This window comes from Hemibagrus wyckioides, linkage group LG05, assembly GCF_019097595.1.
Source record: "Hemibagrus wyckioides isolate EC202008001 linkage group LG05, SWU_Hwy_1.0, whole genome shotgun sequence".
NCBI lineage: Eukaryota > Metazoa > Chordata > Actinopteri > Siluriformes > Bagridae > Hemibagrus > Hemibagrus wyckioides.
Window position 1 is genome coordinate 20,709,825 of NC_080714.1, and position 26,981 is coordinate 20,736,805.

At 36.3% G+C, this 26,981-nt stretch overlaps 1 protein-coding gene across 1 annotated transcript; it reads left to right on the top strand.

Moving 5' to 3' along the window:
• Positions 1 to 970: 970 nt before the first annotated feature.
• slc13a3 (solute carrier family 13 member 3) lies at positions 971 to 25,673 on the top strand. Its single transcript, XM_058390250.1, has 13 exons — positions 971 to 1,378; positions 4,321 to 4,586; positions 10,192 to 10,355; positions 12,439 to 12,502; positions 13,543 to 13,722; positions 15,781 to 15,906; positions 16,073 to 16,165; positions 17,658 to 17,762; positions 19,888 to 19,985; positions 22,257 to 22,369; positions 22,681 to 22,842; positions 23,411 to 23,548; positions 24,314 to 25,673. Exons 1-13 carry the CDS (start codon positions 1,271 to 1,273, stop codon positions 24,473 to 24,475), a joined length of 1,779 nt encoding a protein of 592 aa, XP_058246233.1. The 5' UTR covers positions 971 to 1,270; the 3' UTR covers positions 24,476 to 25,673.
• The last annotated feature ends 1,308 nt before the right edge of the window (positions 25,674 to 26,981 follow it).

Here is a 26,981-nt window from a genome sequence, read left to right on the forward strand (position 1 = left end):
ATAACAAAATAAGGCATTGATATAAATTTTAATAAATATATTGGATGGTAATTATCTATTAATATATTTGCTCTGTGTAAGAATGTTGCTGAAGGCACTGGCGATAAGTCACAATGGAGCAGATCTGTCTGGTTATGAACATGCCAAAGTAGCTGATAGCATTCACAAACCACCAAAAAAAAAAAAAACACAAATATAAGGGAATTGTCATATTATACCTCCTTTGGAGATAATGTGAGATGAAAGGAAAGGAAATATTAAAAAGCCAAAGAAAGAAAAAAAACAACAACTTAAGTGCATCTCTATTTTGAAAGAGGCAAAGTGAATGGTAATGTATTGAGGAAGAAAAAAAAACTTCTTCTTTCTCATTATTTCCATAGAATTTTTGAATTTCATAGAATTGCTGTTGTTATTTTAAAAGCCTTGTTTCTTTCTACCCAGGCATGTATCCAAAAGTATCCTGACAACAATATTTATATCGATACTTAAAAGTCAGCTTGTATATCTTTAAAAAAAGGGGAAATCTTTTTTTTTTTATTATTGAAAAGTGGAACAAAATGTTTTTGGTGTGTTGAACTGTTGCAGATTTGTAGACTATGGATTGCTGAAATATGTTGTTTTTTGGAGTGAATGAAATAATAACAAATAGACTCCAAGGCTGGTTTTCCTGGATTCATTCTTTGCATAAGAGACGTGTGTGTGTGTGTGTGTGTGTGTCTGTGCCTAAATTCCTAATCTCCTAAACTATACATTCTCATAGCGATGTGCTGCCTAGACTGCAAATGAGACTAAGAATTAAGGATCAGATCTCAGAAGGATAGTTGAAGACTGATAGTTCAGTTTCGATGCGCCTGTTCCTAACTTGAATCTTTTTAACCCAAGGGCATGTTCCTCTTATCTCTACATGTGCGTATTCTGCAACACTCCTTTCGGCCCACCCTCTTGGGAAAACACTACTACGCCATATACAAAGCTCATTTAAGTAAATGAACGGCCACTTTCCCCGCGACAATCGATGTTTCCCACGCAGATCCCAGTCAAGTGTCCCGGTTCGAATCTGTAACCTTTTATTGCGTGTATGCCGACAGCATGTTTCACCATTTATTACGCGCGAGGAGTTAACGAGTAATCCAAGAGTTAATCTTCTCCCACAGTGCTAAAAAAGCAACAACAAAAAAGCGGGATAAAAAGTGGAGAAGGATCATCGGTAGTGTGAAGACTACGAACTGAGAGGTCACTTGAAGAAAACTTCGCTCTGGTTTTGTGCGCTATGGACCTGTTGAAGTTTGCCAAGAAACTCTGGTACATCCGTAAGCAGCTGGTTCTCATCATCACACCAGGGTTATTGCTTCCTCTGCTCTTCGTCCTGCCAGAAAAGGTAGGATGCAGAATCCAAACACTCAGTCATCACACCAGACTTGTCATACCTCTGATATTTAGACAGCTTTTTAAAGAAAAATGCACGCACGAGTCTGTACTTGCCTGTGTGGCCTTGCAGTTTGCGTTGGGGAGGCGCACAGACCCCACAACATGACAAATGATGACACCATTAAAAAAAAAAAAGTTTGAGACCATTAGTGAAAATGCTTCTGTTTGTGTGAATTTAGCACAACGATTTCATGACAGCAAACAGGTGGATTAGTTGTTAGAAGGGTTGCCTCACACCTCCTAGTTCGGGGTTTGGTTCCAGTCCCTGCCGTGTGTGTGAAGTTTGTATGTTTTCCTCATGCTTTTGGGGGTTGCACTGGTTTCATCCCCAAATCCCAAGACATTCATTATAGGCTGATTGGCATGTCAAAATTTTCCACAGTGTGTGAATGGGTGAGTGAGTTGTGCATGATTGTGCCCTATCCAGGGTGCCCCCCCCCTGCCTTGTGCCCAGAGTCCCCCGGCTCCCTGCTATCCTGTGTAGGATAAATAGTGTAGAAAATGACTGGATGGAGTTTCAATACATGTTATATTATCAGCAACAACTTGAGTAAAAAGTAGAATGTTTCTTAGTCTTCTGTTTTTGTTTTAATGACAGTGTGCACTGCAGACACAGATTTTGTACAAATTTATGTACAACCTGATGATCCATGATGGCTCGAATCCATCAGTGTGTCATGTGAACACATGCTTCAAGAGATAAATGAAAATCTGATATTTTATACAAAGCAGTTAATATCAATATGAATACTACAAATCTATGCAAAGTTAATGTTGCACAGTGTTAAATAGTCAAGATGTTACATATTTCCTTGAATATAAAAAATGTTAACTCTTAGTATATTTCCAGTTTTGAATAAATGTAAAAAAAAAAAAAGATTCCAAAATCCAAGACTCATTTTGACTTATTGTGGTCTTAGACTTTAGAATTCTACAAGAAACCCATTTGTACACAAGTTTTACTTCATGTTTTCATTAATGAGTCATTTTCACATTAGATTCTGTTATGATCATCTAGCCCCAGGGATTCACTGAACCAGTCCCTGATTGAGTCTCTCCATGTGGCCATCATTTACAGGAACCACCATACCACTTGGATTTGTGGCTGAAATCATGAGGCCAGCATGTGACCAGATGTACATCAGCAATATGTGACTTATGAATATGATTGACATGTGAAAACAGTTTGTTGCACCTTTAATACACACACACACATACACACATCGTCAATAGCGGTAAGCTGTTTTACCTGTGTGAAAGAGAATAATCATCAGAATGCATTTTCCCGAAGCTAAAATTCAACATATTTATGTGATATGAGGTATAAATGTGGGTGTGAGTGTTGCATACTTGTTCTGAATCTGAGAAGTCATATGCTGGAACACATTCATACTGACTCATGCTGTGAATATATCTCTTGTGATATCAAATAATGCAATGCTTCTATGTCAAATAGACATGCACTGAATATATTATACATACATATATTCACCCATCATCATTCTTCATGAGTGGTATGATGACTCACAGTTTCTGAGTTCTTATTGAGCTTATATGTTTGACCCTGTGCTCGGGTTACTGTAGAGCTTTGTGTGTCCTCATGGCCATGTGAGTTTGTTCTGGTCTCCCAGGTTTCCTCCCATCTATCCAAAAACATGCCAGTAGATAGATTGACTACACTAAATCGCCCCTAAGTGTAAATAAGTGTGTACTAATGACTGTGTGAATGTGTGTGCTTGGTGCCCTGTGATTGACTTGGTGGGGTGTGTCAATTCTGGGTGTCGGCAATGATTAATAGGATCAAAGGTGCCCAAATCAAGGCTCTGAATGTCTGGGAAATTTAACTTATACAGACCCAACTTAGATAGTTGTGGAAACCCCTTCATTAAAGTAAAAGATGAAACCGTATTGTGCTTGCCGAGGCCAATGGACCAGGTGTTTTATTGGGAGTTAATGACAGGACTTGGATGCATGCTAAACTGTGTGTGAGAACAGGGGGTCAAAAAGATTTACTGAATGGGAAGTTCCTGTACGAGGACCATGCATGCAAATCAGATAGAGAGATCTAATAACTTTCAATGGGGTTCCCATGAACAAGAATTGTTCTTCAGAACAAGGATCTAACACATGTCTTTTCCTTATCTTCATTGTAAACATTTGTGTTTTTGTTTGTGAGCTTGACTCTGCATGAGCTCTGATGATAAATCCCGGGGTTTGAATAAATATAATTTTTCATCTTATCTGTTTTTCATGTTACCTAAAACTGTTAAATGTTGACAGAGTGAACTTTAACTGGATAATGTTTCCTGGTTTGTCTTCTTGCTTTGTACTGTACCTTGAATGTTCCACAACATTAAATAAAACGAGTTAAAATAAGGGTGTGCCATTATTTATAAACCAGTCGTTGTAATTATTATTAGTTCTGTGGAACAAAACACAGAGAAGTAAAAGCAATTATTAGAAATATATCAACTTTGGGCTGTATCACACCTCAGCGCTGATTATTTTGTTATAATAGCACACACTGTTACTGCTGTGTATTATTATTGTGTAACAGCTTCTGTTAGAGAGTAGGTCCAGCTGCAAGGTTTATGTTTATTAAATGGATTTCAATAGACTAACACAGGGATGTATAAAGTAGAGATTCATATAAAAAGACAAAAAAAAAAATAGTGTGTGGTTGTTGACATAAAGATCTCTTTTTCTGACCCCTGAAATCGCTGTTTGGAAAGTGTAACATCGTCTATGATTCCACATCAAATATCCACCAATCAACCATCCATTCATGTGTCCAGTCAGACACACATAGTATATCAATTCACTTTCTTACATCCATACAACTATTTATATACCAATTTCTTATTGTCCATCCCTCTTCTTTCATCCCTGCAGGAGGGTAAATGTCTCTACGTGGTGCTGTTGATGGCAATATACTGGTGTACAGAAGCTCTCCCTCTAGCTGTTACTGCCCTGCTGCCCATCTGCCTCTTCCCTACCATGGGTATTCTACCCTCCAAGAAGGTCTGTCCACAATACTTTCTAGAGACTAACTTCCTCTTTCTGAGCGGCCTAGTGATGGCAACTGCGATTGAAGAGTGGGGCTTACACAAACGTATTGCCCTCAGAGTGCTCAAGATTGTCGGCGTGAAACCAGCCTGGTAGGAATTACAGTCTCATAAGAAAACCTAATCTTATTTAACAGTCATTTACTAACATGCTATATACATAGGCATTTTATATTCTTTCAGTTTTGTTATGTTTCCTTTTCACTATGATGTAATTCTATTTTCAGTGTATTTATGTAGATTCAGTAAGGCACACATGACCAGAACATTACAAGAATATGTCAGGGGAAAGGCAAGCAAGGGGTCAGTTTGCTGGAGCTTAACATGATTATATAAGAAGCACTGTGACAAGAGGTTACTTGGCATTACTGTAGCATTACAGCAGGACAGGACATTGTGAACCAAGGTCAGGATACACTAAAGAATTTCCAACATTACTTCTGACATGATTATACCATCATAAATGATATAGTTGGTTAGGAGATTCATAACCCTTAAAACATCAACAACGAGCCACTGACAGAATGAAAAGGTCATTTTTTTTATTGCTAGAATAAGAAGGATCTCCTTGCCATATGTGAAAAGTTTGCTAGTTATCTGTAAATATTTTTGCAGCTATATAAAATAATGTTTCAGCAAACATTCTAACCACCCACCATTTTTTATTTCGAAAGTTTTATAGATTCCCCCCCCCACAAAAATAAAGGTTTATGTTAATGCATTCACTCTATGGTGCTATTATTGCTATAGTAACACCTTACACCTTGTTTGGCAGACATTCTTCATAAAGCTTTTTTAATTACAAAATTTTTACTTTGATGAAATGTTCTTTAAGGAGATTCTGTAAGATTACATTCAGTAGCCTCCTGGTGGTCCAGCAGCAGGATCCTGCACTGTCATTGCCATTGCCTGGGTTTGATTCCCGGGCAAAGAACTAACCCACCCACTGATGAGTTAACTCTCAGTGCCGGTCCCAAACCCAGATAGAATGGTAGAGTTGTGCCAGAGAGGGCATCCAACGGACAAACCTGTGCCAAATCAGAATATGCGTACCAAATAACCCGCAAATGCAAATACTGTATATGACACTGGCACTATAAGGCACGGAGTGTGTGTAATTGGGAGGAATGTAAATGTAAATCTAAATGTTACAAACACATTTTAAATGTGTTTGCATTGTAAAATGACAGAGGAAACAAACATTAAAATGCTGCTCACAGAAAGATTTGCATGTGCTTTCGGGAAGAATTTCTTGGCATTCAGAAAAAAAACCTTCAGAAAGGTTTTTACTCACTCTGCCCTAAAAACAGACCTGGAATTTAACAAATAAATAAAATAAATAAATAAATCAAGTACGAAGAAGACCCTTAAGTGCAATCCTCCACACGTTTTTTCCCCCTACAAGATTAGAACTTTGTTTGCTTTGATTGCATAAGCATGAAAATAATTTAACAACTTTGCAGAAGTGCGTTTGGTTTAATGCAGTAAGATTTTAACTTTATCCCACTTTTCTGCACAGTAAAGTTCTTACTCAGTTCGAAGGTGAACTGATCTGCTGAGCACAGACCTCTTTAGGTCAGTACACAGTCTACCATCATACTTGACTTCAGTCACTGTGTAGAAATTGGTGATGGAGTTTTTTGGTGTTAGCTTTGTGCCAAATAGATCTTCTGGGATTATGGCTAGAACTTGGAATCATAACACCATAAGAATTTTTATTGCATGATTTAGGTTGTTCTTTTTAGTGACAAATGGTGTTTGCCTTGCCATCCTATACTGCAGCTCAAACTTGGGTGTGTATGCAGAATGGTTAACATAATGCAATTCTTGCAGCTCTCTGCAGGTTGCCACTGGACACCATTTTTTGGCCACTTGAGCTTCAGGTTCAGGCTTAGGACATCTTAGGGTGTAAAGGCATATTGACTTTTAGTATGTTCTGGTTGTGAAATATTTAAAGGCCTTTAAAACAACAACATTTACTTAAGAATGTGTAGACTTTTTATGCTCCCTGTATACTTTTAAATAAAAGCCACAGTAAGCCACTGTTGTAATGTTGCTGATTTTACTTCTTTATCTGCAGAAAGGAAAAACCTATCAAAGGTGGCACACTGGTTGTAAAGAGTTCATGAATGATGTAGCAACTTTCAAATCTCTTGTCAGGGGAAATAGGGATCTAGCAATCTGGTAACAGGTGTTACGTGTTCTGTGAAAGTCGACTTCATGCAAACGACAGCGTCTGCTTTGCTTGCCTCACAAAGGAGAAGACTTGAATAAACAAATCCATGTTAATGCACTGAAAGGGGTATTGAAACACCCATCTGAAGCAGATATGTTGCATCTTGTGGTAAATTATCAAGTGGTCACAAAATGTGGCTCATTTCCTTCCAGCATGCTACAGATTTATTTGATGATGACATCTCTGAACGTTTATAGGATTTCTAATGATTAATAAGCATTTTTATTCATCATACTTCTTGTTAGATGTGGGTGGATAATAGCTAGTAGGCAAATCTGTAATTATCCATGTTAAGTTTATTTGGGTGACAAATTAAAGGAAAAAACTGTGGCTCTGTTATGAAGGGACTGGATTGTACTGGAATGGTTTGCCTGTTTTGCGACGGTAAAGATACTTCATATCAGTATCAGTAAAGTTCTTCTGACTGTCATATGATGAAACATTTTAATCCTGCATAAAACCTGGCCTTCACAGTCACCAGATCTTAACACAGTTGGACAGCCCAGTTGTTCAAAATATCACTTCGCTGCTAAGGTGCATTAAAGCTGGCAGCTTGTGGAGGCCCAAATGCCTTCTATACTAAAACACTGTTTTTCTTTTAATTTATTACTCAATCAAGTCTATGAAGATAAGCCTGTGATGGGCCTTTCTTGTACAACAATACTCTTTTGATGATCCTGTGGAACTGCACATTCCCTATGTATTCTGCCCCTGTTCCTAATCCCACACTAATCCCACACTAAAAGATGAAGTCCTCCAGCATTCACTGTCTAAACTTTGTGAAGGTGGAGACTTCATTGGCCTCCATTGGCTCAGGCTTGCTTACTAGGAATAAATATTCACTTAATTTTAAACTTTTTTCAAATTTTTATTCTATGTTTTTAGATTTCCTTAAAGCTGCTTAGAGACAATGTCCATTGTAAAAAGTGCTGTACAAAATAAATTGAAATTGAATTGAACTAATGGCATGAGATGCTGCTATAATGGAAGTTCCATTGTGGCTGAAATGTCAGCATAACGTGAAAAGTCCCACAGGATGTAAGTCCAACATAGAGGAACTACATCTAGTCATGTGGCCTGGTTGTGTAATACAAAAGTAAAAAAAAAGTGTCACTTGTCAGTCAGGTTTCTGAAAAAAAAAAATGCAGTGAGTTATTCACTACTGTGTTTTTATTTCCTTTAGCTTATAGCTAACACACCTGATCATTTTTTGAACACACAGTTGAACATAGGTTAAATATGGTTCACGACAATATACAGTATATGGCAGGTTATTATAAAAAAGAGAAAATGCTCCTGCTTTGACCACTTTATTGCTCAACATCCTGAAATAACACAACTGTCATGTAAAATGTTATAATTCCTAGATCTCTATTGTCTGGAAATGTTTAATAAATTTTTACTAGCATAAACAGACAACAAACATCAGTATTCCAACAAAACAATCCCTACCAAATTTCTTTAATGATAGTGTTCTCTGTTACTAATCTGGTTACTACAAAAAGTTCCCCCAAATCCTCACAGCACAAATATAAACAGTAGCATGAGCATTAACTTCACAGTGCTTTGGGAAAGTGGGCTTTTTGTGATGCTCACTATAGGAAAATAAAGTGTAAAAATCATTAGAAATGTACTGTAGAAATCAAAGTAAATTATTATATCAGAAATAATGCCTTTTGTTAAAAAAAATCTATCAAAAAATGTTACATCAATCTTTCTGGACTCTCCTGAGTAAAACAAGAAACTTTATTAGGAGTAGAATTATTAGCTTAAAAATGAACGGAACTGTATGCTGGTTGCATTAAATATGAAACAGATCAAATGAATCAAAACAGGATTGGGAATTTTGACTATTTTGTTATTAATTCCAAAAACTTTAGTTGTCCTTTCTTTTCATCTCAGTACTAAAATCAATGTGTTGATTTAACTCGATTTGATGAATATGCAGTACTATATTGGATTTATTTTGGCCTTCATGAACCAAAACATATAATGTAATGAGTGGCAGTACTCAGACCTATAAGTAAATTTGCAAACTGTAATGGAAATTAGTCTTAAAATCCAGAATAGATAGACTTCCATGAAACTAGCTACTGAGCTCATTTAAAAGGAAATGCTTTGTGATCCCAAATTAGCCATATAGTGCTCTACCTAGGGCAAAAACGCAATATTATTTGGCTTTATGTATGCATTCATGTGGGGAAAAGGAAAACATTTGGTATTTGGCATTATTTGCTCTGACAGTTCACAACTATGTTTGAAATGTCAGCCTGGGTTGAACAGTCTCCTCCCATTCAAGAAGATGAAGTCTTCATATGTAAAATTATATGTTAACCTGTGTACAACCCTGACTGCATGTCATACATGCATCTCAAATGCTTTTGACTATTAAGTTAAAGCAACTTCAATTAGTAAATTACTAATGGGCCTTGAAATCTTTCAAGGCTAATGGCTCATACTCTTTGATTAATACGTTATATTCTTTCTTTTTATTGAGACTTACTGGGAGTCCTTGAAGGTCTCTGTAATCAGTATGATAATTGTGAATGATGATGTTTGCTGTAAAATCATTTTGAGTAGCATTTTTGAAGGACATCCATTGGACAATCTGGAGCTCATTTACTAGTTGCTAAAGCTTGTCATATCTAATATAATTTATGATAACGGTATGTTTTTGTTGCCATGATATAAAAATGCTGCTGGACAACTATGCATTTCTAAAATCTAATGTAGTAAATTCACAAAAATTACTAATTACTATATTACTTTATTATGTATTTTATTGCATTTTATGGGGCTTTCTTTGCCAGTTGACTGGTGAAATTTAGCAATGCACAGCTATAAACACTTTAAACAAAAATACCATGCATCTGCAATGATCCACCACCATATTTAATAGTGAGTATGAGGAGGTCCTCTTATGTAGCTTTCATTTTACATTAAACATGTTTATGGTATGCATGCCCCCAAATGTTTCATAGGTTCATGCAGAAGTGTCTTTATATTATGAGGTTTGCACAACTGGACCTCCTTCTTCATTTTAGACTATCTATTTTTAAGTAGGGTTTAAATCCAGAGACCATCATTGCAAAACATTGACATTGTGTCTTATTTAAGACCATGTCCGAACCTCCTGGCAGAGTCCACTAGGTTTGGGATACAATATCTATAGTTCCTAATGCCATATTTATTGATCCACCACCATATTTTACCATGGTATCAGGTGACATCCCTTTTATATAGTCAATTTTTGTAACCAAATATCCTGCTCGTGTGTATGACCAAAAAGGTAAATTTTGTTCTTCAACTGTAGCTGTAATGTTTGGAAGTATCAATATGTCAAATAATATCTGGTGTAATGTTCAGTCAGTCCACAGTAACTGTGTGTTAGATTAATCAGCTGTGTTACTGTAGGCCCCTGCTGTCAAAATCACTAGCAAACAGATATGTCTTCTTCTTCAGGTTGATTTTGGGGATGATGATCACATCCTCTTTCCTGTCCATGTGGTTAAGTAACTCTGCTACAACAGCCATGATGCTGCCCATTGCGAATGCCATTCTGGAAAGCCTGTTTGGAGACCTGGAAACACTTAAGGAGAAGTGCAAGGTCACAGAGGACTCTGAGGGTATGCAAGACAGTGCAAAGATCAAGCAACCATATGTATATACAGTATCTCACAAAAGTCAGTACACCCCTCACATTTTTGTAAATATTTTATTATATCTTTTCATGTGACAACACTGAAGAAATGACACTATGCTACAATGTAAAGTAGTGAGTGTACAGCCTGTATAACAGTGTAAATTTGCTGTCTCCTCAAAATAACTCAACACACAGACATTAATGTCTAAACTGTTGGCAACAAAAGTGAGTACACCCCTAAGTGGAAATGTCCAAATTGGGCCCAAAGTGTCAATATGTTGTGTGGCCACCATTATTTTCCAGCACTGCTTTAACCCTCTTGGGCATGGAGTTCACCATGGCTTCACAGGTTGCCACTGTAGTTCTCTTCCACTCCTCCATGATGACATCACAGAGCTGGTGGATGTTAGAGACCTTGTGCTCCCCCACCTTAGGGTTTAGGTCTGGAGACATGCTTGGCCAGTCAATCACCTGTACCCTCAGCTTCTTTAGCAAGGCAGTGGTCGTCTTGGAGGTGTGTTTGGGGTCATTATCATGTTGGAATACTGCCCTGTGCCCCAGTCTCCAAAGAGAGTAGAGGCTTCCTTCTGGGATGACAGCCATGCAGACCAATTTGATGCAGTTTGTGGTGTATGGTCTGAGCACTGACAGGCTGACCCCCCACCCCTTCAACCTCTGCAGCAATGCTGGCACACAGACTCATACGTCTATTTCCCAAAGACAACCTCCAGATATGATGCTGAGCTCGTGCACTCAACTTCTTTGGTGGACCATGGCGAGGCCTATTCTGAGTGGAACCTGTCCTGTAAAACCTCTGTATGGTCTTGCCCACCGTGCTGCAGCTCAGTTTCAGGGTCTTGGCAATCTTCTTACAGCCTAGGCCATCTTTATGTAAAGCAACAATTCTTTTTTTCAGATCCTCAGAGAGTTCTTTGCCATATGGTGCCATTCTGAACTTCCAGTGACCAGTATGAGAGGGTGTGAGAGCGATAACACCAAATTTAACACACCTGCTCCCCATTCACACCTGAGACTTTGTAACACTAACAAGTCACCAATTTGGACATTGGTGTACTCACTTTTGTTGCCAACAGTTTAGACATTAATGGCTGTGTGTTGAGTTATTTTGAGGAGACAGCAAACTACTTTACATTGTAGCGGAGTGTCATTTCTTCTGTGTTGTCACATGAAAAGATATAATAAAATATTTACAAAAATGTGAGGGGTGTACTGACTTTTGTGAGATACTGTATATATTGACTTCTATTTGCTCTTCTAAAATTATTTATATGAAAATTTGTAAAATAATCAATGATAATTAATTAATTATTATCATTATTCATTATTATTTGTACCAGTATCAATGACCAAATCACATCCTGTAACTTAAGTATCAAGCTTCACAAATAATATTGACTTATTAAAAGATTTAGACATCTTCAGTATTACCTTGGTCTCAGTTTTAATATGAGAGAAAGCAATCACCTTGTAACAAAAAAGGAAACATCTGTTAATAACTGATGTAAGTGATAACAAGAGCTAGAGTAAGAACTAACTAACTAAATAAATCATTGTCATTGTTGACAGATTGTTGTAGTTCCAGAGTACATGGACTGTTTGGTTTCATATTTGGATATATCACACCATTGCATTTTGTGGGTTATTTATTGTCTTTTTTCCCCTCGGTTAAAAGATTCTAGTCTAATTTGGCCCTTTGTGTTAATTTTACAATAAAGTCTTTTCAAAGGATGTGCTCTGATATAAAAATTATGACGACAACAGATCTAATTGACTTGTTTTTGCTGTATGTTATATAAAACACTTATGCTCTCTTATTCTATATTCTTCCCACGCTAAGCTATAATTTTCTTATCCAAGCTATATTTTGTCTCATCTTGGCCCTGAAAACTCACTGGCTTACTTCAAGCAGCACTTTTAAAGCATAGAACATTGAGAAAACCAACTAAATCACATCCGATGATGTAAAAGGACACAAAAGTTATTTTTTGAATGCTGCTTAAGTGTTTCAGATATCTTTCAGTGACAGCTGTTTTCTTCCTCTGCAGGCCAGTGTCAGGTGAAGCTGCATGGGCTACTATCTGAAAAACACAATCTGACTGCAGTTGACAGGTGAAGGACTAAAGAATGCCTCTGAAACCCTGTAACACTTATCAGCAAGTTTACCTGCATTAATATAGCAGCAAGTTTATTTACAAAATGTCGACCTTCATCTCTCCAGCACTGTGAGGTTTAGACAAATCAGGATGACTAGATCACAAGCTAAAATAATGATGACTAAGGGTGCATTTGAATGAAAATGAAAATCATCACTAAATGTTTAGCCATAAATTGTAATCAGTAATTGTGGCTAAAGTGTAACTTGGTTAAAAAAGTCACTAGTGAGTGATTTGATCCTTGCCTTAGAACATCTCATTGACTTCTAACCCAAGTTTGATCTGACACTGATAACAAGACAAGAACAATCAGCCTGTCCTACAACCATTTTTGGACAGGTCCCCGAAGAGCAAAACTGTTCATATACTGTCACTCCTCTATCTGTCACAGTGACACTAGCCAGTACCAGTAACAGACACCTTGTGAAGAGGGTGGATAACACTTTCCTCCAAGTTCCTGCAGTTCTCTGGTTTCATGTGTCTTGGAGGAAGCACTTGTTAGCCTTCACCTGTCCCAGTTGATAGATGCTGTATGATATTGCATTTCTGGCATTTTTGGCAGACACCCTGATCCAGAGCAACTTAAATTTTTATCTCATTTTATACAACTGAGCAATTAAGCCTCCTGGTGGCCCAGCAGCAGGATCCCATGCTCTCATTGCCACGGCCTGGGTTCGATTCCCAGGCAGGGTGTAAAACCTGTGCCAAATTGAAACATGCGGACTGTGGTGACCCCAAACTGAGCAGCCAAAAGAACAACAACAATAATTGAGGGTTAAGGGCCTTGCTCAGGGCCCAGCAGTGGCAGTTTGGTGGACCTCTGATTTGAACACACAATCTTGTGACCAGTAGTCCAATACCTTAACCACTAAGATACCACATAGGGGAGGTTTGGTGAGATAGTGGGAACTTGCAGGTGACTGAACTGGGGCGAAAAATGGAGGGATAATATAATAAAAATAATAAATCTGTCCTAACACTATGCCAACATCATAGGGTGGATGGAATAGAGAAGCTAGACCAGAAGTGTCAGGAGGAAGCCAGGAAAGAAGCAGAATACCAGCTGAAGGTGTGGAAAGGATTTCTTATCTGTATCCCCTATGCAGCCAGCATCGGGGGAACAGCCACCCTCACTGGAACCGCACCCAATCTCATTTTCATCGGACAGCTGAAGAGGTTAGTGTGAGAAGACATATACTGGTCTGCAGCATCAACACTACAACCAATACAACAAAACACGCTTACTGTCCGACAACAATTATTGTCTACATTTACTATCCAACAAAGACAATTTTCCAAAGTTGTTCAACACCAATATAAAACCATATAATCAGAATCGGTTTTTGTGATACTGGAAAAAAAACGTCATATGAGTAGCAGTGAACAATTTAATTTAAACACACCATACTCAGTTATCAACTGTTTATTTGGCAACTATGAAAAACAAAAACTCGATTTGTTCAGCTGATTCTGATAATATCAATGTGTTCTGGTTAGTTCAAATGAAAAGTCATACTTTTCCAGTAATGCAAAATCAATAAGGATTACATATAAGCTCAGTTAGACATGTTATCAAATAATCCTTTTTAATTTTTTTCATTTTTAATATGGGAGTGTGTGTGTGTGTGCCCTGTGATGGGTTGGCACTCCTTCCAGGGTGTATCCTGCCTTGATGCCCAATGATGCCTGAGATAGGCACAGGCTCCCCTGTGACCCAAGTATAGATCAGATAAACGGTACAGACAATGAAATGAAATGAAAATTTTTAATATGGGTTTTAACTGGTCACAAGATTAAAGGATGGCGCAGAACCTAGCAAATATTTACCTGTGTGCTAGGCTAGCTAGCTGATTATAAAGCTTATGTTAATGATAAAAAACAACACAACAAATGCTATGGTGGTAGTTTATAATAAACATCTCAGTGGGAACAGAAGCATGATCAAATGCAGAAATCCTGCTCATGCCAAACTTTGACAAATACAGTCGTCTAGCCTGCTAATTATGTTAGCTAATGTTAGATTACACAACATTTTTGATAACTGAGAAAAAAAAATAATTGGAGGAAAGAGAAATGTTCATCAAGCAAATGGTGATTAGTTGTACGTCTGAAGTAAACAGCCTTTATATTTCATTATTTGGATTTTAATTGATTCACAAAATGCCACCTGTCAAAACCAAAATTACAAAGTAAACAAAAAGAACTTTCACCTTGTTTTTAAGTAACAAAGTTGGAAAAAGCTCAAGAAGACTGAATAACTTCTCAGGCCATCCTTAGTGATTATTAACCTTAACACCTCTTTGTTGACTATTCATGGAAGCGCTGAAATGGCTAGAAATATTTTTTTTTTTTCAATGTCCTGCCACTTTGTTTTCCTTATTTGCATAGATTTAACCCAGTTCCTGTTGGTATTTTAGAATGAAATGTTAGCTGCTGGGTTCAAAAATGTCATTCACAAACCTGTGATGTTATGCAAATTTTGAAATTATGCATGAGAAAATGAAATTGCCAGTGAATATCTAAATGTTGAAAATAAATTATAGGTGGTGAGGTAGAAAAGACAAAGTGATAGATGGTGATGGACATTATTTTATCATGCAGATGGCATGTTTTCCAGTCTGCTTGGCTCAGACTCTTGATTATGGCAGCAGGTTGCACTACACTTAGAATCTGCTAGCCAAATATTCATATATTTTGGTGTTTACAAAATACATGCTAGGGACATAGTGTTACAGTTATAACATAGAAATTCAGACAGCAGCCCCTCACTCTGGTAGACTACAATTATACCCAACTGCTTACACAATCAAGGCAAAATTGCAAACAAGCAAATTTACACTGACAGTTTATATGGAAATGTGTGTGTGAGCTGTTCAGTACTTGTACAGCAATGGAAAAAGTAGAACAGGAACAAAAAATAAATTCATTACCTTTGTTGATAAGATTTCTTTTTTAATATTTATTATATTTTATTTAATTTACACATTTAATCTAGGATTATCAAGCAACTCTATGACAATTAATGCAAAATGATGCAAAGTTTCTATTCCATGTTTGTGAAAACAAAGATGGAAAGAGTGAGGCCTTCAATTAAATTACAGCACACCATTTAGATTAATAGCCTACATTATACATCTGATGCTTAAGACAGTATTCCTTCTAATATCTTCCAGCTTAAAAGGAGTAAGTTACTTAATGTGATATATGTGTTTAATAAATTAAAACATTTTGCAGTTATTTCCCAGAGTGTGACTTGATCAACTTTGGCTCGTGGTTCATCTTCGCTTTCCCGCTAATGATCATCTTCCTTCTGGTGTCATGGATCTGGATTGCTTTTCTCTATGGAGGAATAAGCACAAGGTAAAATCAGCCCCAGTGTAGAACCCCCACCCCCCAGAAACACACACACACACACATGTGCATGCTCATTCTGTCTGTGTTGAATGTTTTTTAATCTATTATATTATTATTTATTATATATTTATTGTTTGAACCTGTGTGTGTGTGTGCTTATTTATGTATTTAGATTGTGTAAAAAGAAACTCAATCACCGTGCAGCTGCTGAAGCCAAGGCCAATGCGGTCATTGATGAAGACTACAAAAAGCTGGGACCCATGACGTAAGGCTACATGCTGGAAACATTATGTTTGCTTAGAGATACACTATGGGCCAAACATATGGATGAAATAAATAAAATATTTGCTTATTATATTTGCTTATTAAGCTACTAATTCATACACACCCAATTCAGTGAATTAAACTTTGTGCTCTGTGCCAAGTCCATCACTTACTGAAAATGTTTAGAGTTGCTTTCCAGTGTTTGGCCTCTAGTATAGACATTACTCTATATTACAGTATAAATTGCTTTAATATCAAGCAACTGGTAAATATACCCTAAGCTGGCAGTATAATTCATATGAAAAATATCTTTTGACTCACAAAAGACATCTTTGAGCGAATTCATAACCTGCATCTATATTTCTTAGACACTCCCCTGCATTTGACCTCAATATCTGAGGTGCCAGTATTTTTAATTGTAGCATTTAACATTTTGGTATTTCCTGCAATAGTATAGCAGTCACGAGAAAACTAGGCTTTTTTTTCTGAATTTTCACCCAAAGCACTTACAAAACACATACAAAAAGTCAATTTCACTGAAAGGTAAAGGACATGTGGCATGAAAGACATGTGCTTCTGGTAGTGGTTAATTTGTGCTAAGTTTATCTTAGGGTATAGGTTTTTTTTTTTAATTTTCCCCAACATACTGTATGCTTTGCTACTAGAAATTTCTAGCCACAAAACTTGCACAAAATGCAACATATGTCTTTCATCGTTTGATGAATATCACCAGTGTTATCTGTATTGTGAACTCCTGGGGTCTGTTCCTGAAACAGGACTTGCAATTTAACTAGATGAAGTAGCTTGAAATTCTTTTACATATGCGAAGATAAGATGAAATCCAGTTCAGTTACCTAGACAAGTAGAAGTAGTGTGAAAAATGGAAAGTTAGATTGACGTGAGCCAAACATGTCTGCAAGAATTACTTTCTAAAGTCTATATTAACATTACATAGGTGTTTGTATAATACACTCTTTGTGTAGTGAAATTTGGTATAGGGAGAAAAGGTTGCAAAGTAATACTGAGAAATTCTTGAACTTTTTAAGATCTATGATGCAAATAAAAAGTTAGTACATGAATGATGCATTTTTTTTTGTCTGTTAGTTTTCTTGATTTGTGTTTGCTTTTGTTTTACATAATATCACAAGATTCAAATCCTAGACAAATAAGCTACAGAACTGTGAAATTTTTACATCTTCACTGCTTATTTTCTTTTGCATCTTTCAGTGGAAAGATTTTCACATTTTCAATAATTGATGACTGCAGACTTCAACAATAAATCTCTGAAATTTGGTTAAATCAGCTCATGATTTAGATTAGGATTAGATTAGGATTTTCTGGAATAGACCCCTGTATTTCTATTCATAGTTGTGCAAATGCCATACCATTATATCATCCACTGTCTTGTGTTGCTTAGTGATACTGCTGTAGAACATACACATCCTTACTAGAATTGATATCCCTGTGTTTATTTTGTTTATTTTTCTCCCCAGGTTTGCAGAGAAAGCCATCTCCTTCTTTTTCATCCTATTCGCCATCCTCCTGTTCACCAGAGACCCAAAATTTGTGAAAGGCTGGTCCATATTCTTCAGAAAAGAGTAAGACATAATATAAACTCTAAGGATATAAAGTGAAGGTTTCCCTCAATGAACTTTAACATGCATAGTCATTCAAACAAGTCACACATATGAAACTACTACTATAGTTTTCAAATGAATATATTGATTTTGTATTTAAATCAGACCTGTATATCATAAACCTTTTCTTTCATAGACCTGGCTTTAAGGCATATCATTTTATGTAAAAGAGATCATGAGTAAACACATTATAATAAGAAAAACATCAGTGGTGATAGATTGGTGCAGTCCTTGGTTCCTCTGTTTTGGGAACTTGCTACTGTTTGACTAAATCAGTTGAATGATCATGTAGCAAAATGACAGGAAATTGACCACATTTTTTATATCAAGAAGAAAAGATCCAAGAATATGGAAGATGACAGTCTGAGTGTGTCCATCACCTATCACCTTGTCTCCTTACTTTCTCTTCTTCCCATCACACTAATGAACAGAGACAGGGATGTGCAGGGGTCCGGCTCTCATATAGTTTCCAATAAACTGCCCTTTCCGTGACAGCAGGATGTCTGTGCACACTCACTTTGCCTGATTTCCCATAAGAGAAGATTCACAGCAGAGACACAAAGACAAGAAAACAAAAGAGAAAATTTCAGCCTCTTCACCGAACAGCCTTAAAATCAAAACGACCCAAACAAAATATTGTTCAGGTCCCTCTTGTGCTGCCAAAACAGGTCTGACCCATCAAGGCATGGACTTTACAAGACCTCTGATGGTGTGCTGTGGTATCTGGCACCAAGATGTTAGCAGCAGATCCTGGAGGTTTTGAGGGGGGCTCCCACAGATGCTTGTTTGTACTGAGAGCTAGGGAATTTGGAGGCTAACTCTTTGTAATGTTTCATTAAAACCAGGAATTACAACCATTCCTGTACAATGTTTGCAGCATGACAGCCTGCATTATCCTGCGGAAAGAGTTCATTGCCATTAGGGAATACCATTGCCATCACAATTTGACCCTTGTCAGTGTCACTCAGATCCATACACTTGCCCTTTTTTCCTGCTTCTAACACATCATCACTTCAAGAATTGACTGTTCACTTGCTGTCAAATATATCCCACCCCTTGACAGGTGCCAATGTGGTTTTATTGTTATGTAAGTTAATGTAAGTGAAAACAGGAACTTTTTACATTGCATTTATCAAAAATACTGTATATCATGCAGTTCTTTATTAAATGTCAAAAATTGTTACTGTTGCCAGTTTTTTGGTAGTAAAAAGGGGAATTAAACACAAAGGGGCATGCTGTTACAGGAAAATGATCATCTTCTGCACCATCTTTGATTCTTTTCTCATAAAAGCAAGTCCTGTGTTTTATTCAGTACCTAAAAAGAAAAGAAATAGTAGTTTAAATGAACTTTAACATGGCTTGATTGGATTTGCAATCTCTAAATTAATATATGATGTTTTATCAAGTATAAAAGTGCTGCTTTCGTAAACTTGAGTGTTAAGCAATGAGAATTCAGATATAAATACATATTTTATTTAAAATAAAATAAAAAAAATAAGGACATATTTTTAATTAGACACAGCATGAATGCAGTCAGGCATTTTTATTTGTAAACAAATAGCCAAAATTGTACAAAAAGTACAGAGATGAACCGTGACGATAGTGAGGGAAGGAGATAAAACTCTCTCCACAGGAACCTCAGCTGCATTAACACTAGAGCACAGCATGCATACTGAGCCCAGCTGGAAGAAAGAGATTCAGGACAAAAGCACACTGATGATTACTCTCCTTTCAGCAAACATTAATGACCAATTCAGCATCTAATATGAGTTGCTAAATCTGTTACCTTAAATAAGGATCAGACTCATCATCTATCCATCAGGAAGGTAGAGGGGAAAAGGGTAGAAGAAATGGCTCTAAAAGCATTTCAGGTGATTTAATAATCAAGATGGACCCAAACCATTCAGGTCTCCATTAATGTAGAGTGCTTACAAAACAGGCTGTCTGCAGAAGAGATAAGAAATGACAAAAATATGGAAAATAATGTTACATAAATTGTTTTTTTCCCCTTTCTCTCTCCATCTCTCTCTCTCTCTCTCTCTCTCTCTCTCTCTCTCGCTCTCACTCACCTTTTTTATGGCTAAAGCTATGTGTCGGATGCTGTTACCGGAGTCGTCATCATCTCCATCCTTTTCTTTTTTCCATCCAAGTGTCCATCTCCGCTTTGGTGGCTGAACCCTAGAGGTCAGTGCTTGAAGAATCTTTTGCCAGTTTGATAGATTCCCAAAAGCATTATAAAATTAAGATCATATTCAGCTTTTAGGACCTATTAGTGGTAAGGATTAAAACATGACCAGATGTGATGTTATCAGAAAATAATCCACATCAGGGTGGCATGATACGTCCCAACACACAGCGGAAATTGATTATTTATTTATTTATTTAGTCTAGTGTGTCCAGTCTTGTTTTATTCCTCCACAATTTGCCAGTGATTACAATTTTTCATTTATCAATGAACAACACATCACACTTTTTATATAATGTAATATTTACCTTTTAATTTATGGAATGTCCTCAGGATAAGGTAAATCACTAGGATAAGGTAAACATCTCCTTACACAAACCGTATCCAAAGATTATTTGTTTTTCGTCGTTAAATATCATGATTTCTTAATCTGTTTATTTTTTGGCATTATGTATGATTAGGATTATGTAGTGCGCTATGTAGTGCATTCACCATACTAGTTCCTGTGAGTTGTCAATATAGAATCTGAACATGATAGAGTGAGCACATGAATATAAATGTATAAGTTATGTTACAGCCAGAAATATTGTCAGAGTCGTGTTTTTTTTTACAGGGAACAGTACTGAGGTATATAAATAGGTTTTATGGGATAGGTTATTGTTCTATAAGCACAGTTCTAACAGGAGTGTGGGCTGTAATACAAATCATGGGGTTATATTAATATGCTTTTTCTATTGTTATAATTTCTATAGAAACAACTTACACTGGGACCTATAATAAGATGGAAAAAACTGATTGTAACCATGGTATTAAAGGGAAAAACATATAGTCATTGCAATTGTGAAGTTTTGCTAGTTTCAGCAGTTAAAGAGACAAAAGTGTCTGTTCCTTTAAGTTTTTTAATGACAGAGGGCTTTGTGGTTTTTCGGTAAATGTGGACGTTTTCTGTCTTGCTGACTTCAAGTGAAACTGAGGGAGTGACTGTTTATAACAGCTGTAACAACTGATGCATGCTGTTATAAGAATATAGTATAGGTTATAGTCATCCCATCGTTGATTATTTTCCTACCAGCACATCCATCATGTTTTATTCCATTCATAACAAGGTACTACATTTGTAGTTCTAAGTGCTGACATGTACCGCAGGTATGATGATACAGTATTATGACATCAGTGGCATCACCATTACTTTCACACCTTTGTTCTTGACTAAATGGCATGCTAATTGTAATTATTTCACAGACAAACTCACAAACTAGCACAGTAGGTTAAAGGTTGGAGTTCCCCGAGATGACTGTTTGAGGGCAGGTTTGAGTTACTGAGCCTCAGTAAATAATGTGGAATGTTAATGAGTTAGATTATCATGTCTTGCCAAGGGCTCACACTGTAATACCACAGTTCTTAACAGATTACTGTAAGCGCACACAAAGGTGGCCCACTTATTTATACATTTCATAAATGACTCTTCTAGTTCCTGTTTGGCACACTTAAAAATCCTTTCCACCATTATGCTGAGTTAGCAGTGAGTTTTATAATATTACAATACAGCAGTTGGACAATTAAACATGTGACTGTCGCTGTTTAGATCTGAGAGTTGCATGTACTGTTTAAATTGTAACTACTGTGACAATGCAAAATGCAAAGTCCATGTCATTTGAAGAATATGAATATGTTTCTTATGTAATAATCACCTGAGGTGTAAATTTCACTGCCAATGAAAACAAAATTGCGTGGTATATGTACCCATAAAAATAATGGCATTTATAAGTGCCTTACAAAGTGGCTGAACTGTTCAAGCACTGAAGTACACTGAACTGTATTGAACTGACACACACACACACACACACACGCACACACTCATAAACACTCATTCAATATACATCTATGTTTACAGCACCACTCATATAAGCACTATTTACATTCTGTTTTTGCACGTTTACTCTAATACTGTTTTGCACACCACAATTCAATGCTGCCACTAACTGCTGATATTGTATAAGTGTATATATGTTTACTAGAACCCTCTTATTGTTTACAGTCCTCTTATTTTGCACAAATGCTCAATTACAGAATGTATACTGGATACTATTTTGTGTATCTGTCCAGTAGTGTTTTGTTTTGTGTCTGTTTGCACTAGGTTGCACACGATGCACTTTATGTGGCTAGGACAGCTTACTTTAAGTCCTTAGTTCTATATTGTTTTATGTAGCAACATGATCCTTGACATGACAATTGAAGCTTTCTTGACTTGACTTGACTTACGTTTCCAGCCTCAAACACTCCGTATGTGCCTCTGTTGTCATGGAAAAGAGTTCAAGAATGTGTACCATGGAACATTATCCTTCTGCTGGGTGGAGGCTTCGCAATGGCTAAAGGCTGTGAGGTGCATTTACTTGTCTTTCTTGTTCTTATCCTGTCCCACAAAACTGTCAGGACTCACTATGTAGTAACATTTTGTTCTGTTTTCAAGCATTTCAAGCATTATTTGTTATGTAATATCAAAAGAACACAGGACATTGCTTATTAAGTAATGAACAAAAATGATTTAGACCTGCAACAACATGCTGATGAGTGTAATCAACTAAACTCAAGTCAGGTCATTTATATGGTACAGTTCGAGTTCACTGATGCGAGTTCACGTCTGTTTTGTTAAAATGTTTATTTTATTACATTTTTATTACATTTTTTGTACAGGAGTCTGGTCTGGCCGTGTGGATCGGAGGACGTTTGCAGCCATTAGCTAACGTTCCTCCTCCGGTGGCTGTAATTCTCATCACAGCCTTCATTGCTTGCTTCACGGAGTTCGCCAGTAACACCGCCACCATCATCATCTTCCTTCCAGTCATTGCTGAACTGGTAAGTCACTGCTTCATAGCCCAAGACCTACATCAATTAGCACTGGTTATTGTATTTCACAGTTTTTCACAGTGTGAAAGCCTTGAAAAGCCTAATTTTTCACTACTGCACAGGCACATACTGACTCATCCTCCTGTTATAGGGCATCATTTCTTTTATGGTCACTTTTATGACAAATCTTATCTTAATTGTCTTCATTTATAGGTTTGTTTTGGCTTGTATTGGATTTCCTTCAAGTCACTAACCTGAAATGACATATTCTGACAAAAAAAAATCACTAAATTCATGTGTATAATTGAAACAAATAAGGAATTCATAATCTCCAAAAACACATGCGTATTACATGATCTATATATTACATGAAAATCTATATAAGGATACACAGGAGCTTTTGTAGGATCCATAGATTTTCAATTGAATTGGATTTTCATGAATATCATATTTCTTCTGTAAAGCTTTCATGAATGATTTTACACATAAATTAATCTATATCCAGATTAATATCCGGCCCTTTTGTGCCAACTAAAATAGAAGCAGCGGTCATTTACTTGATGTTTGTTGTTCACAGGCCAGCCATGTGAACGTGAATCCTCTGTACTTCATGATACCAGCAACTGTAGGTTGCTCTTACGCCTTCATGCTTCCTGTTTCTACTCCACCCAATTCCATCGCATTTGCCTCTGGACACCTCATGGTCAAAGACATGGTGAGCTATTCAACAAAAGATTCATTAAGTAAACTAGATTCACAAACAACCCTGGCATTTTGGCTTCATGTATCATTTGACCATGAAGAAACTTGAACAATTTGCTTTTATAATGTATTTAAAGAAATTCCAAGTTGCAAGACATTAATGATATCTTATATCATTATAGGAACAAATGCCTTGGGAGATCTATTTTGTTTTTTTAATCTGGGAAAAATTAGACAAATGTAAGAACATATTCTCCTACACAGCTTCTTATTGTAGACATTAAATGATTAATATCCAAACTGGTCTTAGAACAGTTTAGCAAAGTGCTGACAAAGCATCATTATATCAAAAACAACCATTTTCATACATTTTTCATAAAGACAATGCAAACATGACAACAGAGCTTTTGCCATTCATAATTTCTAAATTCTATTTGTGTATTGCTTATAATAATAGAGATCATATTTCACAATAAATAGAAATTGTGGGGCTGTGGTAGCTTAGTGGTTAATGTGTTGGACTAATGATAGAAGCATTATGAGTTAAAAGCTCAGGTCTACCAAGCTGCCACTGCTGGGCCCCTGAGAAAGGCCCTTAACCCTCAGTTGCCCAGTTGTATAAAATAAGATAAATTGTAAGTCGTTCTAGATAAGGGCATTTGCCAAATGGCAGAAATCACAATACATATTTGAATGCTCCTTGAAAGCATTTCCTGGTTCTTTGAAAGTCACTGCTGCTTCCAAAAAAAAACATCTTTTCATATTGCTCTTTTCACAGGTGAAAACAGGGTTTATGATGAACATTCTGGGGATTTTGTGTGTATCTCTGGCTATGAACACATGGGGACTGCACATGTTCAGCTTAGACATCTATCCGGACTGGGCCAAACCTTTGAACTCCACAGAATTGCCATTACCAGCAGTTAACGCTACTGGATAGACACATATGTGTAAACCTCTAACACTCATATACCCACAAAGTGTGACAAACTACTAGCTGCCAAAATGGGGTGTGTACCATACCCCATACCCCAATATACTGTATATTATATACAATATGTAAATATCTGTGGCGAGGCGAAAATCTGTGGCGAGGCGAAAATTCTTTGTTGTTTTCATGTCCGGAATGTAGAAGAGCTCTTTCTTCTTATGTTGTCTAACTAGTTTGCTGCCATAGCAACAACTATCACTATTACCAAACAAGGTTGAAATGAAGACATAACTGCAAATGACTTTCAACAATTTAACTCGATCAGTATTCTCCCAGCTTGCAGAGAACATTAGAACGTTCAGTAAGCTTCTGGGAAGATTTCTGCAATGTTATATAACATTTATGGTATTAATGTTCCTATCTAAGCAACAACAACAAAAAAATAACCTAATGGGAACATCGGTATTTACTAAAAAAAATGCTGCAGGAACTTTCATAAATATAGGGGTCTCTACTCACAGCAGTATAGTATGGATAAAATCAGATTTTATAAAATCATATTACAATTGCGTTAATTATCTCTGTTATATCAAGAGTTCGTCATTATTTTAATATATTGCAGTATATATAAAAAAGATTATAAACGCTTGATGTGACAGAGAAAGATTGGCCTTACTGCAGTTCATATACATTGGTTGGATTATGTGAATGCTGTGAATCATCAAAACCCCACACAGAAATGTGCATCAGGAGCATCCGAGGTTAGAAAACATTCAAGGATGTATTAGCGTTCTCATTTGCATATAGCCACCTTCATTTCCATCAGTATTTCAAATGTCAGTTATTGTTATTACAAATGACATCTCGTGCATCCTACTGCCTTATATCTGTAATACATTAGGACTATGAGTTAGATAAGTGTTTAAGCTTTATACTCTGCTCACACTACATGACAGGAAACATCGACTCCCAAACTCTAAAAATGCTGCCCCCTAGTGTATGAACCCAAAATCGACCAGAGATAGAAACTAATATAAATTACTAATGTAAACTCAATACTAAGCTATTAAATGAAAAGCAGGATAGAGGCATTTCAGTTCACGTTGTTCTATATCACCTGCATAACAGTGTAGTCTGTCATGTTTTTCCTTACTTATAGGACAGCTGCAAAAAACATAATGATAAAATCTAATGTTTGCTAAATAAAGCAATTGAGCTTTAATAATCGTAAGCAATTCTTCTGCAACACGATGCTATCCGTTAACAGTAAGCGTTGGTTGATGAGAAATATAACGGCAAATGATTAGAATATTCTACTGACTTTAGTCTAACAGGTTTATTGGTTTAAAACCCGGTGCATTAATACAGAATTCGGGTTATTGTGACATTATCACAGGAGTGTTTATATCAAGACTTTTACTACATCTTCGAAGACAATTATTGTGAATCCGATTTTAAAACCGAAACTGTTTTTATTTTTTTAAAGTTACTTTCATGTTCCTTATTTTTTTCCTTACATATTAGTCATGTTGTATATGGTTCCATGTTTTAGTTTTACTTCCTTTAAATAACATTTCTTTCCAAACATGCAGACTATTCAAAAATTCAGTATTGAGGCTTACAGAATTTTACTGTTTTGAGTAATACGTGAGTAAAAGTCACTGGACTGTGTGGGCATGGATGTGTAAATGTTCGTAGTATTGCATCATGTGTTTAATAATAAGAACACTGTGTGACCTTAAATCTACCTTTCAGTGAGTCACTGACCAATGATTACTGACTAATGTTACATTAAATCCAAACTCAAGTCACATGTTAGCTTTGTAACCTCTTTGTACAAAACAATCTTTAAGCAATAATAATAATTTATTTAGATTTATATACCTGTATATGTCAATGGCGTCTAATAACAAGTGCAACATTCTGTTTTTTTTTTTTGTTTTTTTTTAAAAAAACATATGGAATGTAAACTGTATGTAAAACCTGTATAGAGCTGTATATATAGAAATATATAACACACATCTATGTCCAGGAACTTGTTAAAAGTGAAATACATTGCTATATATTTTAGTTTATTGTGACTTGACTTGATTTATCTACGTGATTAATAGACTTAACATGATAACATGAGATTTATTTAGGAATTGTTTGATTGCAAATGTAATGGAATGTAAATGATGATCCTTGTGTTTTGTAGAAACCCTGGATTAATTGCAGTTGCGACTTGTAAATCATAACTTGTGCAATAACATAATGGATTCAGTTTTGACTGTCAGAATTTAATGAATGTATTTAAACCTACTGGAGGAAATGATATATGTGTATATATATATATATATATATATAACACACACTATATTATAATGAAAAAAATATAATTACACTTAAAATAAAACATTCAGGAAATATGAAGAAAATTGTACTATAATGATAGTATAAGCTGGGGACAGGCAGGATTTTTTTTTTTTTACTGTCAGAATAAACACTATCTATTTCTCTTCGATATACCATGCAA